General features: G+C 34.8%; 1 protein-coding gene across 1 annotated transcript in view; it reads left to right on the top strand.

Annotated features, from left to right (window-relative positions):
• CEP170 (centrosomal protein 170) overlaps nucleotides 1-14,253 on the top strand; it is a 182,595-nt gene that overhangs the window by 28,537 nt on the left and 139,805 nt on the right. Inside the window, 1 exon segment of the mRNA XM_078156262.1 lies at nucleotides 8,885-9,030. Within this exon segment, the coding sequence (XP_078012388.1) occupies nucleotides 8,926-9,030 (105 nt within the window). The 5' untranslated portion in view covers nucleotides 8,885-8,925.

The raw sequence follows: 14,253 nt of genomic DNA, 5'->3' as shown, positions 1-14,253 counted from the left end.
TCAGTTTGTTTATCCTCTACTTTTCTCTTTTGCTAATGTATATTTTTAGGCATTTTCCCCCTGGGGATATTAGCTGCATCCCAGAAATTTTGATGTGTTTCATCATTATTATTCTCTTTCACATAATTATTGTTTCCACAGCAACAGTTGTTTCTAGGGTTTGTTCTTTGGCCCACTCATTATTTAGTATTTCCTTAAGTCAGGTCTTCATTTTGGTCTGTGTCTTTTGATTGTGCTCCCTTAACAGTGCTTCTTAACACACATAGTAGGTATTTACTAGGTGCTTGTTGACTGACTTACTACTTTTATATTATGGTCTAAAAAGGATATGTTTACTATTTCTTCCTTTTCACATATTAAAAAATCCTTCACTCTTTTAAAAGTATTTCATCTTTTTCCAATTACATGTAAAAATTTTAATGTTTATTTTTTAAAATTTTGAGTTGCAAATTCTTTCCTTTTCTCCCACCTATCCCCCCTCATAGAGAAGGCAAGCAGTTTGACGTAGGTTATACATGTGCAGTCATACAAAATATTTCCTTATTAGTCATGTTGTGAAAGAAAACACAGACAAAATTTTTTTAGAAATATTTTTTGAGCATTCAGACTTCCATCAGTTCTTTCTCTGGAGGTGGATAGCATTTTTCATCATGAGTCCTTCAAATTGTCTTAGCAATTATTAGCTTAGCAATATTGTTGTATTGCTAAGAATAGCCAAGTCATTCACAGTTGATCATCATGCAATATTGCTATTACTATATACAATGTTCTCCTAGTTCTGCTTCCTTAGCTGTAAATCTTTTGTACATATAGGTACTTTTCCTTTTTTTATGATCTCTTTGGTATACAGACCCAGTGTTTATTGCTGGGTCAAAGGGTATACACAATTTTATATCCTTTTGGGCATGGTTCCAAATTGTTCTCCAAAATGGTTAAACCAGTTCATAATTCTGCCAACAATGCATTACTGTCCCAATTTTCCCACATACCCTCCAACATTTGTCATTTTCTTTTTTTGTCATATTAGCCAATCTGATAGGTATGAGATGGTACCTCTAAGTTGTTTTAATTTGCATTTCTCTATCAGTAGTGATTTAGAGTATTTTCCATATAACTATATAGATACCTTTGATTTTTTTCTTATCAAAACTGCTATGTCATAGCCTTTGACCATCTATCAACTGGGTAATGACTTGTATTCTTATAAATTTGATTCAGTTCTCTATATATTTGACAAACTTGCTGTAAAATGTTTTCCCAGGTTTTTTGCTTTCCTTCTAATCTTGGCTATATTAGTTTTGTTTGTGTAAATGTTTTTAATTTAGTATAATCATACTTATCCATTTCATATCCCATAACGCTTCTCTATCTCATGTTTGGTCATAAATTCTTCCCTTATCCATAGATCTGACAGGTAAACTATTCTGTGCTCCTCTAATTTGCTTATGATAACATCCTTTATGTCTAAATCATGGCCAGTTTTGACCATATCTTGACATACAGTGTGAGAAATTGTTCTATACTTCGTTTCTGCCAAACTGCTTTCTAATTTTCCCAGCAGTTTTTGTCAAATAATGAGTTCTTGTCCCAAAAGCTTGATCTTTGGGTTTATCAAACACTAGTCATTTACTGCAGCTTATTATGTGCCTAATCTATTCTAATGATCTACCACTCTATTTTTTCACTAGTACCAGATTGTTTCTTTTTTGTGGCCTTTTAAATCTTGCCCCTTTATCCCTTTTTTCCCTTGTGCCTCACTTAGAAGTATCACTTCCTGTAGGAGATAGAGAGGAAAGAAGCATTGCCTCATGGTAGAAATTGTTGTATACTCCTGATTATATGGTACATTTCTTTTCTTTTTGTTTTTTACTTTTCACAGTTTTTAATAAAATTTTATTAATATATTTTGATTTATCAATAATCACTTCCATATGCTTTTGAGTTTAAAATTTTTCTCCCCCTTCCTCCCCACCATCCTCCCGAAGATGATGCATAATCTGATATAGGCTATATATTTACATTACGAATAAACATATTTTCACATTAGTGGTGTTGTAAGTAAAAATTAAAACCAGTAGGAGGAACCATCAGAAAGAGGAAACAAAACTCAACAGAAGAGAAAAAAAGTAGCAATTCAACTTCCATAGGTCTTTCTTTGAATGTGGATAGCATTTTCCATCCCGAGGCCTCTGGAGATGTCTTAGATCCTTTTATTGCTGGGAAGGGTTAAGTTTATCAATATTAGTCATTGCACAATGTGCTGTTATTGTGTACAACATTCTCTTGGTTCTGCTCATTTCACTCAGCATTAGACCATACAAGTCTTTCCAGGTTTTTCTGAAGTCAGCTTGTTCATCATTTCTTATAGCACAGTAGTATTCCATTACATCACCACAGCTTGTTCAGCCATTCCCCAATTGATGGGCATCCTCTCAATTTCCAATTCTTTGCCACCACAAAAAGAGCTGCTATGGATATTTTTGTACATGTGGGTCCTTTTCCCATTTGTTTGATCTCTTTGGGATATGGCCCTAGAAGTGCTATTGCTGGGTCAAAGGGTATGCCCATTTTTATAGCCCTTTGGGCGTAGTTCCAAATTGTTCTCCAAAATGCTTGGATCATTTCACAACTCTACTAACAATGCATTAGTGTTCTAATTTTCCCACATCTTCTCCAACATTTATCATTTTCTGGTTTTGTCATATTGGCCAATCTGGTGGGTGTGATATGGTACCTCAGAGTTGTTTTGATTTGTATTTCTCTAATCAATAATGATTTAGAGCATTTTTTCACATATGACTGTAGATGGCTTTAATTTCTTCATCTGAGAACTGTCTGTTCATATCCTTTGACTATTTATCAGTTGGGGAATGGCTTGTATTCTTATAAATTTGTCTTAATTATATATTTTAGAAATGAGGCTTTTAGAGAGACTGGTTATAAAAATTCTTTCCCAATTTTCTACCTTCTTTCTAATGTTAGTTGCATTGGCTTTGTTTGTGCAAAAACTTTTCCATTTAACGTAATCAAAATTATCCATTTTGCTTTTCATAATGTTCTCTATCTCCTGTTTGGTCATGAATTCTTCTGTTCTCCATAGATCTGATAGATAAACTATTCCTTGTTCTTCCAGTTTACTTATGGTATCAGCCTTTATATCTAAGTCATGAACCCACTCTGACTTTACTTTGGAATGTGGTGTGAGATTTGGGTCTGTGCCTAGTTTCTGCCATACTCTTCCAGTTTTCCCAGCAGCTTTTTCAAAGAGTGGGTTCTTATCCCAGAAGCTGGGGGGTCTTTGGGTTTATCAAATAATAGATTACTATAGTCATTGACTACTGTATCTTGCATATTTAACCTATTCCACTGATCCACCACTCTCTTTCTTAGCCAATACCAAGCAGTTTTAATGATTCCTGCTTTACAGTACAATTTGAGATCTGGAATTGCTAGGCCACCTTCCCCTGCACTTCTTTTCATTAGTTCCCTTGATATTCTGGACCTTTTGTTCTTCCAAATGAATCTTTTTATTATTTTTTCTAACTCTATAAAATAATTTTTTGATAGTCTGATTGGTATGGCACTGAATAAGAAAATTAGCTTAGGTAGAATTGTTATTGTCATTTATATGGTACGTTTCTATACCTGCTGTCCCTGTGATCCTTACCATTTCCATTAGTCATGAAATCCCTCTCAGTCCTGTGCTCTCCCACTCTTTTGGTTGCTGATTCCTAGTCAGGATGTTGTAAGATTTAGACCATGGTGTTTCAAGCTTGTTCCTTTGTAATCACTTCTATTTAAGTTCCACTTTCATGTTTCTTATATTGTAATTTTAGGAAAAAAATATCTAAATGGTCCCTGTGTTGTTTTTTTGTTACTGGTATTTTTAACTTCATAGGTGTTTCTCTTATTAATTTCTCTCCATTTTCTATGATAATTTATTTCATTACTTATATTTGCCTTGGTAGTTGTATTTGATGTTTTTGTGTTTCTGAAGTCTAGACTGTTTGCCAATTGAATAGTATCCTTGTGTCTTTGGGGCTTTTAATAAACATCCATCTTTTTTTCAATAATAATTAGGCTTAGGTTTGTAGTGTATGTCACTCAGGGTGCATCTTGATCTCCTTTCTTCTTTGGAACACATTCCATTCACTTCTGAAGTTTCTGGTGGGTACAAAGTAGACTTATGTTAATCAGATTTTCTTTGTATTTGAAAGTCTTTTCACCTGGTCACTTGCAGTATTTTTTGTTTATCATTAGAGTTGTTGATTAATTACTGTGTATCTTGAAGTTTAAAGCATAAGATTTTTTTCCTGAAGCTATCTGGATTTTTTAAAATTTACATTTTGTTTGCTATATTCAGAAATTTGAGACAATTTTCTTGTATGTTTTATTGCATTTTGTGGTTCAGGTTTTTTGACTTGTCATATTCTTTTAGGAGATCAATTAGCCCTTAAGTTGTCTCTATACATCCTGTCTTTGAGACGAATAAAACATTGTACCTTAAGACCAGGTTGGTTTTATATCAGGAATACAAAGTTAGTTCAACATAAACTATGCCTCAAAAGTTACTGAGCTGTGCATATCCTTTGACCTAACAATATCACTACTAGGCCTATTTCCCTAAGAGATTAAAAAAAAAAGAACTTTATGCACAAATATTTATAAAGCTCTTTTTTGATAGCCAAAACTTGAAAACTAAAGAGTTTTGCCAACCTTTTGGGGAATAGCTAAACAAATTGTGGTATATGATTGTAATGGAATATTATGTGCCATAAGAAATGGTGAAATGGGCAGTTTCAGTGGAGAGTGGGAGGACCTCTATGTATTGTTGCAGAGTTAAATGAGATCTAGTTGAATAATTCATATAGTAAAATGTATAGAGAAGAATAATTTTGAATAACTTTAGAAATCTGATCAATGCAATGTTGATAGACAAGTACAAAAGACTGAAGATAAAAGCCACTTAGAGTGGTTATCAACTGAAAGTGTAGAGAGTGATATAAATTTTTCAGAAATGGCCATTGTGGGAGTTTGTTTTGCTGACTTGTGCTTGTTTATGATGAGAGGTGTTTTTTCAGGGGTAGGGGAGAGGGCAAGATTATAAATGCATGTAAAAATAAATTTATTTCAACAAATAATATTGTATTTGAAGCTGTCTTCTTTTTTTAGCCTTTAATTGACAAATGTTGTGTGATTCTGACTGGGTCCTTGGTACTTGAATTTTTTCTTGTGGTTTGTTGTATTTTCAGATAAGTTGGAAGCTCTGTGTCTGGGCTGTGACATTCCTGAATTTTCATTTTAGGGTTTCTTTTAGGAAAGTGGCAAGTGAATGGATTCTTTCTTTTCATTCATGATTACTTGAAATACAATATTCAGGCTTTTCTTATGGTCACATCTTTTAGGTAGCCCAATTCTTGTTAGATTCTTTTTCTCCTTGATTTTTTCCCTAGGTCTGTTTTTTACAAGTTACCTAATATTTTCTTGCGTACTTTTATTAGTCTTCTGGCTTTGTATTAACATTCTGTTGTCTCATGGAGTCATTAACTTCTGTTTGTTCCATTCTGATTTTTGGAGAGTCTGTTACTTGGGTCAGGTTTTGTATCTCATACTAAGTTATGAATTCTACTTACAAGTATTCTCATTTCTTTTCCAATTTTTTTACTCAAGATTTCTTTCATTTATGGTTTTTAAATATTTTCTTTATTTCTTTCAGGAATTGTAGTTGATCTTATGACCAGACTATGTTTTTCTTTGAGGATTTGCTTGTAGGTGTTCTTGAGATATTCTCTTCTCTATTTGTCTTGTGCATCCTTGGCTCCATAACAATTCTTTATCATGGATGTCTTTTTTCCCCTCTTTATTTTCTGAATTGGGACTTTTGTGTTTGAGCCAGGCTCTGAGCTTCTGGAGTGGTTGCCAGTGCCATGTTTGGTCCTGATCTTCTTCTCTTAGATCTTGCTGCTGTTTTCTCCATGAATCAAGTGCTGTGTTACAGGGTGACTCCAGCCAGAGACCTACAAAATTTCGGTTCGCCTTTAGTTGTCATATCTAGGAGGACATTTAATCACTGTCTTTCTGGCCTGAGCTTTATATAAGCTCCAGACTCTGGTTTGGGAGTGGGCAACACAATTGTATATTTGCTTTCCAGTTGGAACTGCAGGACACTGTTGCTGGTCCCAGCTACTGCTAGTTAATTGAATCTATGTTGGTTCAAAGGGACATTAATGTATGTTCACCTTTGGTCTGCATAACTAATCTGCAGGTTCCTGACCAAGTCTGTGAGTTGCCTCTCACTTCCATTCTTATTGCTTTCCCATTAGCTTCAAGCTGCGTTTCTCAAGGACCACTCAGTTCATGCTGGATTCTGAGTCAGGTTAGGGTCAGACTGACATATTTGCAGGCTGCCTGCTATCCTTGCTTCTTATCCTAGTACAGATGCAGGATGGATATAGCCTTATTGGCCGCAGCCCATTCACCATGCCAGAATCCTCTGCATGAGACTTCTTTTTTCCTCTGAAGCATCCTTTCTACAAGCACTCTTAAGTTGTGTGTACATAGTACCACAGTTTGCATAGGTTTCCATAGTGTGACCCTTCTTCTAGACTCCAATGCTTTCTGGCCATCTTTTGTGTAGTTTTGACTGTATAAAGGAGCTTATTTCTATTTCTCTTTGGTTTTCTTTGTCTCCTTTATCTGGAATCCTGTTCAGATATTCACTTGGGTATATACGGGAGATCTGAGCTCCTTAATATCTTTTCATGTCTTCTTAACTGGAAGTACATATGAATATATACAGAATAATTATAAATAAATGCAGTTTGGAGTTTTACTTTACAATCTGCAAGTTGGTAATAGGAACTGTGAGTTGATCCAGCAGTTATAGAGGACAGTTTGGAATTACTCAAGAAAAGTGATTAAATGCTCATCTAGTTTGACCCAGAGATCCCACTTTGAGACATATATCCTGAGAAAATCAAGAGACAAAAATAATGGTCCAGTTTATGAAGTGTCCCAAAAGTTTCAGTGCTGTTTAAAGCTGTTATAGTTTTAAAGCTACTAAAACTTTTAGTTTTAAGCTAAAACTTTAAATGTTTTAATAGTTTAAAACTGGACTAAGACTTTTGGGAGTGCTGTGTATAACAAAATATTCAGATTATCACTTTTTGAAGTAGTAAAGATCTAGAAACAAAATTGGTACCTATAGATTAAGGGTTATCTGAAAAAACTAAGGTATATGAATGTAATAGAATATTATTTTATAGTAAATGTAGAATATAAGGTATTCCGAAAAGCCTGGAAAGAGTTGTGTGAGATAATGCAGAGTAAAATAAACAGAAGTTTAAAAAAGCCCAATGCAATGACTACAATAACATAAATGAAAAGATCCCTAAAAAGAAAATGATGGCCCCAGCGATCAAATAAGGAAACATCTGTCTCCTTATGGTAGATTAATGAGCAACTCTTAGCACAGAACATTTTCTATGTTGTTAGATGCAGTCATTGCTTGCATTTAGCTATTAATAAATGAGGTAACATGTTTAGTTTTTTTTCCCCCCATTGTTTTGTTTGATTCAGGACCTGGGATTTCATTGATATGTAAAGGAGTTCACAGTGTAGAAACTCTCTTTCCCTATGCAGCTATAGCAAGGCTTCCCAATTTACAGTGCTGGAGGATAGCTCAATATAATCAAAGGTTAAGCATTTTGTTCTTGGGACATAATATGGGTCAGAGATGGTTCATTGATTCTAAGGTTGCCCTCTATAATCCACTGTGTCTGTCTACTATTATACTTTAGTTTGGTTGAAAGCTTTCATTTTATCATCCTGATATAGTTATTTTCAGTTTTCCCTTATAAATGTCAATGTGTTCCTCTTGACCTACATCCTAATACCTGTATTCAATATCTCATAATATTCATGTGTGCACATTATAAACTGTATATAAATTAATTTTTTCTCATGTAAAATTCTCCTAACATCCCTGAGTTATGCATATCAAATGGACTGGGGATTTACTAACAGTCCAATATGTCAGAAAAGACAGATGGAAAACTATTGAGCAGCTGCAGTAAGTAGTTTGTTGAATGAGAGACTTAGAATTTCATGTAGATTGTCAGTATGAAGTTATATAGTTTGAGAGAATTAAGATCATAGATTAGCTTATTTGTGTTTTTCTTAAATTCAGTAACTTGTTTGGGTTGAACCAGTTCTTTGCCATATATAAATAATGCTTAATGTTATTCAGTTGTGTTTTTTTTTACTCTGTAGAATGGTATCTTGTTTTATTTTGCCATTTCAAAATATTTTATTATTTTGCGAATTCAAATAGAATAATATGTTCATGGAAAATATATTGAGAATCTGTGAGAAGACTAGATGCCATTGTTGCATTCACCAATCCTTCAGTAAGCAAGTAGAATTTCATTTGCTTTTGTTTAAACTGTTTCAAATGTGTCACTTTTTTTGTTTTCTCTGTAGCCACTTACGAATAAAATGATTGCCTTCCATTTATCCAGTAAAATTTCTTGATGTCTACATGACACTAGTGTTGTCTTGACATTAATTCACGTGACAATTATGAATTGTTAAGAGGTATACAAAAATTCTTTCCTTGTGTCAAGTATTTTAGTGTCAAGTCTACCTGGTAATTTGTTTTTAATGCCTTTTTTAATTGAGTTTCTCAAAAAATCTTTTGGTTTATTTGACCAGTATTAATCTAGTAGCTTGTTTCATTTCCTCTGGACACAATCCATTTAAAAAAGCACACGTGCTACTCGGTACTACTTATTTGAATTCTGTTATATGTCCACTCACAGTGTTTTTTGAGTAGGGACTACAGCTAAAAATATCTGAATGTGTTTTTCTTTGCCTCTCTCTGCAGGATGACGTAGCCTTGCCAGAGAGTTAGAAGCTGAGCAGAAAATGAGCTTAACATCCTGGTTTTTGGTGAGCAGTGGAGGCACCCGCCACAGGCTGCCACGAGAAATGATTTTTGTTGGAAGAGATGACTGTGAGCTTATGTTGCAGGTAATTGCATCAGCCTTCATTCCATATGGGTCCACTTAAAAGTTTGAATTTTTACACAAGGTTGTTCTATTGAACTCTTTTGAGAGTTATAATGCTTTCAAGAAGTTACTTTAACTTTTTACGTATATAGGGCATCCCAAAATCTTAGTGCCGTTTTAAGCTTTGAAAGTTTAAATTGCACTAAAACTTTTGGAACATCCCATATGTGTATGTAAGAATGTACATATACCTTTTAGTTCTACTCATCATTATACTTAAAGAAACACTTGGTTCTGGTGCTGCTGAGGAAAATGAGTATTGAATAAGAAAGAATAGTTGTGTTTTGTTTTTAGTAAAATAGTAAAAGAGGCTAAATTGGATTTTTAAGAGTAGGAAGCATCATTTTGGAACAAGGTGACAGTTCAAAATAGCATTCTGAAATTAAGAGAGCACTAAGTAAAAAAAGTTCTTATCTTTTCTCTTTTGCTAATTCATTTTGTTTCTAGGTGTGCAGGTAAAAGAGCATTTTTTAAAACTATATATGGTGGTTTAACTACTGCATTTAGTGCTTTTCATCATGGTGCTTCCCAATAGGTTGATGACAAAAACTTTAACTGAAGTGCTGAGTATAATCACAGGTTAAGATTCCTTATGTTAGGTTCCTTTACATATGAAGGCATAATCTTTGAAGTGTCTTTGAGCATAACTGTGGATAAGATATTTAGCCACAAATGAATTGCAAATCTGCATTTTTCAGTTGGCTCTCAACTTTACTGTATGTTAAATTATAATGAATCACAGAATATGAGAGATGAAAGATCACAGAGCTTACCTAGTCAATCTTAAGGCATGAATAGGAATCCCTACTGCAACATTCCTGAGAAATCATAACCAAGCCTTCCCTTGAAGACACTGGGGATAGGTAATCTACTACTTCCCAGGAGATCCCATTTTGCTGAGCTATCTACTACTATTAGATAGGTCAGCTGTTGGGAATTTTTGTTGGTATAGTTGAAGGAGCACTGGCTTTTTAGTTAGAAGTTCCAGGTTCCAACTCTAGTTCTGCTTTTTATTGTGTGATTTCAGGTAAATAATTTCACTTCTTTATGCCTCAGTTTTATTATCTGTAAAAATAAGGGGTTCAGATTAAATGATTTTGAGGACAGCATGGTAAAATGAAAAGAGTGCTGGGTTTCAAGTAAGATGACTTGGGTTCAGATTCTGCTTCTGCTTCTGCTACTTACTTGAACACATCATTTAACCTCTCTTTGGGCCTCAGTTTTTTTCATCTGGAAAATGAAGGGGCTATATTGGAGTTTGAACTTGAAATCTATTATCCTGTGATCTTTTAAATCAGAGTTTCTTAAAACGTGGGGTCTGTGGACTTGTTTACTTAATATTTTGATAGCTGTAATTCACAATAATTGGTTTAGTAATCATTTTTGAATTTAAAAGCATTATTCAGAAAAGGGTGCCATATGTTTTACCACATTGCCAAAGAGGTACCTGACACAAAAAATGTTAACCCTGATTCAGACACACTGCTCAGCTGTAGTTTGTAAAATATAGCATTCCACAGTAAGCATCATACTCCAGTTATGGAGGGAGAAGAACAGTAGAACTGTCACCTCCTCCCAAGTCCTAACTGCTACGCTTTGCTTAATGTAACCTCAGAACCGAGATTGGATCTTCTGGTTGATACATGTTGGGCTTGGAATCCACTAAAACCTCTAGATCCTTCTCAGAGCAACTGCTTTTTTTTCTTTCACCTCATGAAGTCAACTTTTTTTTTTAGCCCAGTTGTAAGAATAGATTTTTCTCCTTCCTGTTGCCTGTGAAGATCTTTTTGTATCCTGACCCAATCATCCACTGTTTTAACTATTCTTTCCAGTTTTTTTGTCATCTGCAAATTTAATAAGCCTTCTATCCATCCTTTTGTCCAAGTCATTAGTAAAATCATTAAGCAATTCAGGGCATGCACCAATACTGAGGGCATTTATTTGAAGAATCCTCCCAAGTTGACATTGAACCATTATTAACTGCTCTTTAGTACTCTTTGTAGTTGAAAAGGACCTCAGAAGTGGTCATCCAGTCCAACCTATGCCCAAATGAAGAGAAGGGCTGATGTGCTGGAAAGAGCCCTGGAATATGGAATTAGGGGACCTGAGTTTGAATCTTGCATCTGCTACTACTAACTGTATAACTCTGGGCAAATCATTTAACCTATTCAGACGTAGAGTTTCTTCCAGCTAGGGTTTCTTCCAGCTCTATATCATGTAGAGAAAGCACTGTGCCTAGAGTCAGGAAGACCTGAGTTCAAATATGACCTCAGACACTTACCCCGGGCAGGTCATTTAACTTCTGTCTGCATCACTTTCCTCAGTTGTAAAATGGGGATAATAAGAGCATCTACTTCCTAAATGAGATAATACTTATAAAGAGCTATGCAAACTTTAAAGCACTACATAAATATTATTATTGTTTTTTGTTGTCATTATTAAGAAAAAGAAGAATCCCTTCTAAAACGTATTTGATAAGTGGTCATCTAGTCTGCTGATAGAAAATTCACTGTGCTTTGAACAACTTTTGGACAGCTGCAGTTCAGAAGTTTTATTTTACATCGAATCTATATTTTCCTTTCTTGCATTTTTGCTGGTTTTATCCTGGGATCCAAAGAGATTAATTAATTAATTAATTCCATTGCCCCATGAGTCCTTCAAGTACTTAAACACAACCATCACTTCTCCCTGACCCCTCCAAGTATTTTCTTTAATTGGTTAAACATTTTGGCTTTCATCAGTTGATCCTTGTCTGGCATGATCTTAGTCTCCCTGTCATCTTGGTTTCATTTCATAAATACGCTGTATTCAAATATGGTCTAACCAGGGTCAAGTACAGTGTTACCATCATGTTTCTTAGTCTCTCTTAATGAACCTTAAGATTATATTAGGAAGCGAAAGTTTGAAGGAATAGGAGATTATGGTGAGAGAGAGGAATTTCTTATTTCAGTGTTTTCTCAGTTGAATAATTTCAAATGATGATGAAATATAAGTTGTGACTACAATGATCAGTTGATAAAATAGGATATAGTTGTAAAGGCTTAATCATGTGCTAGATGCTATAGTAGGATGTGGAAGTTTAAAAACCAGTTTCTTTTCTCAAGGGAGGTGGCTTTGTGCCATGGGGAAGGCATTGATTTGGAAGCAGGAAAAATAGGTTTAGGTCCCGGCTCAGTCACTTATTATTTGTGTTACCTTAGGCAAGTCACTTAATCTACATCAAAAGTTCTTAAACCTTTTTTTGTGTTATGAACCCTTTGGCAATGTGGTGAAGCCTGTGGACCCCTTCTTAGGATACTTTTAAAAATATTCATAATTAAAGAAAATAAAGTTAGTGAAGTTAGTGAAAATAAAAATGTAATTTTTCTCCCCATCCAAGTTCATAGACCTTCTTAAATCTATCCATGGACTCCAGAGTTAAGGACCTCTGCTCTAGATTATTCTTAAGGTACTTCCTTCCTCTAAATCTGTGATCCTAAATAGCTTGCATTTTACTGAGGAATACAGCTGATTATTTATAAGGAGGTGAAGGAGAAAAAATTTGAAGACAATTCCTAGGTAGTGAATCTGGGTGATTGGTGGAAAGTTAGTAGGAGGTGTGGAATTATAGCAGAAGATTTCAGGGGATCTGTGAATTTTTAAAAAATATTTCAATAAGATTGGGTTTTCTTTGTAATATTCTCTTATTTTATTTTATGCATTTAAAATATTACTCTGAGAAGTGTTCTGTAGGCTTCACTAAACTACCAGAGGAGCCCATGACACAAAATAAAGATCAAGAATACCTCTTTTAAGGCTTTTACACTGGAGGGGAAATGGGGGAAGGTGAGAGAAAATGAGTGAATCTTATTCTCATCGGATTTGGTTTGAGGAGGGAATAACATACACACTCAGTTGGGTATGGAACTCTATCTTACCCTGTAGGAAAATGGGGTTGGGGGACAAGACAGCAGGAGGGTGATAGAGGGGAGGGCGAACTGGGGGAGGGGGTAATCAGAAGCAAACACTTCTAAGAAGGGACAGGGTCAAAAAAGAGAATACAATAAATGGGGGACAGGACAGGATTAAGGGAAATATAGTTAGTTTTTCACATGTCTACTATGGAAGTGTTTTGCATGACATGTATAACCTGTATCGAGTTGCTTGCCTTCTCAATGAGGGTGAGTAGGGAGGGAAGAAGGGAGAAAATTTGGAACCCAAAGTTTTAAAAACAAATGTTTAAAAAAAATTGTTTTCACATGCAATTGGGAAATAAGATATACAGGAAATGGGGTATAAAAATCTACCCTACCCTACAGGAAAATTGAAGGGGAAGTGGATAAGAGAATGGGGAAGGAATAGAAGAGAGAGCAGATTAGGGGAAGGGGTATTCAGAATGCATGCTATCTTGGAGTAGGGAGAGGGACGAGATGGGGAGAAAATTTGGAACTCAAAATCTTGTGGATGTGAATGTTGAAAACTAAAAAAAAATAAATTAGTAAAAAAAAAAAGAATACCCTTTTTAAAGATAGTCATAGTAAATCCTCTTCTAAATTTATTGGTTTTGCGATATCTGGGAAATACTGTTGGAAATGTCCAGCAGAGAGAGATAGGGGCCTGGAGTTCAAGAGAGATAAGGCCTAGTACTAGACGTATAAATTTGTGAATCATTTGTATATATATGACCATTGAATGAGAACCTATCAGGTCTCAAAAAGAGAAAGTATAAAAAGTATAGGAAGGCCCAGGAAAGAGCTCTTCCTTACACCTGTTCAGAGTAGGCAAGACATGGATGATAATCCAGCAAAACAGATTGAGAAGAATTGGTCAGACAAGTAGGAGAACAAACATGAGTTGAGTTAGTGTCATAATTAAATATTTAATTTAGGAAGAAATAGGGAAATTAGAAGATACATGTTTACATTTCAAATGAATTATTGGTGTTACTAAAGTTTTCACTACAGCATTCTTATAATCAGCTCCTATGTTGCATTTAGATCTATAGTATATTCTTGAATCTGCCCTCACTTTTTAAGATTTTAATTGAAATCTAAATGAATACCAAAACTTACTTTCTTTTTCTTTTTTTTTCAATCCTTTTGCAAAAACCTAGACCAGTTGACCCTACTACCAATTTCTTAACTTCCCCTGTCAGTCATTTTGGGTCCTGTGAGGTCCCTAGTTGGAGAGGCCAGCTGTGTTATGT

Source organism: Phascolarctos cinereus, unplaced genomic scaffold, assembly GCF_003287225.1.
Source record: "Phascolarctos cinereus isolate Bilbo 61053 unplaced genomic scaffold, phaCin_HiC Scaffold_5;HRSCAF=322, whole genome shotgun sequence".
Taxonomy (NCBI): Eukaryota; Metazoa; Chordata; class Mammalia; order Diprotodontia; family Phascolarctidae; genus Phascolarctos; species Phascolarctos cinereus.
Note: the sequence above shows the minus strand (reverse complement) of the source record. Positions and strands in the feature narration are given on the sequence as shown.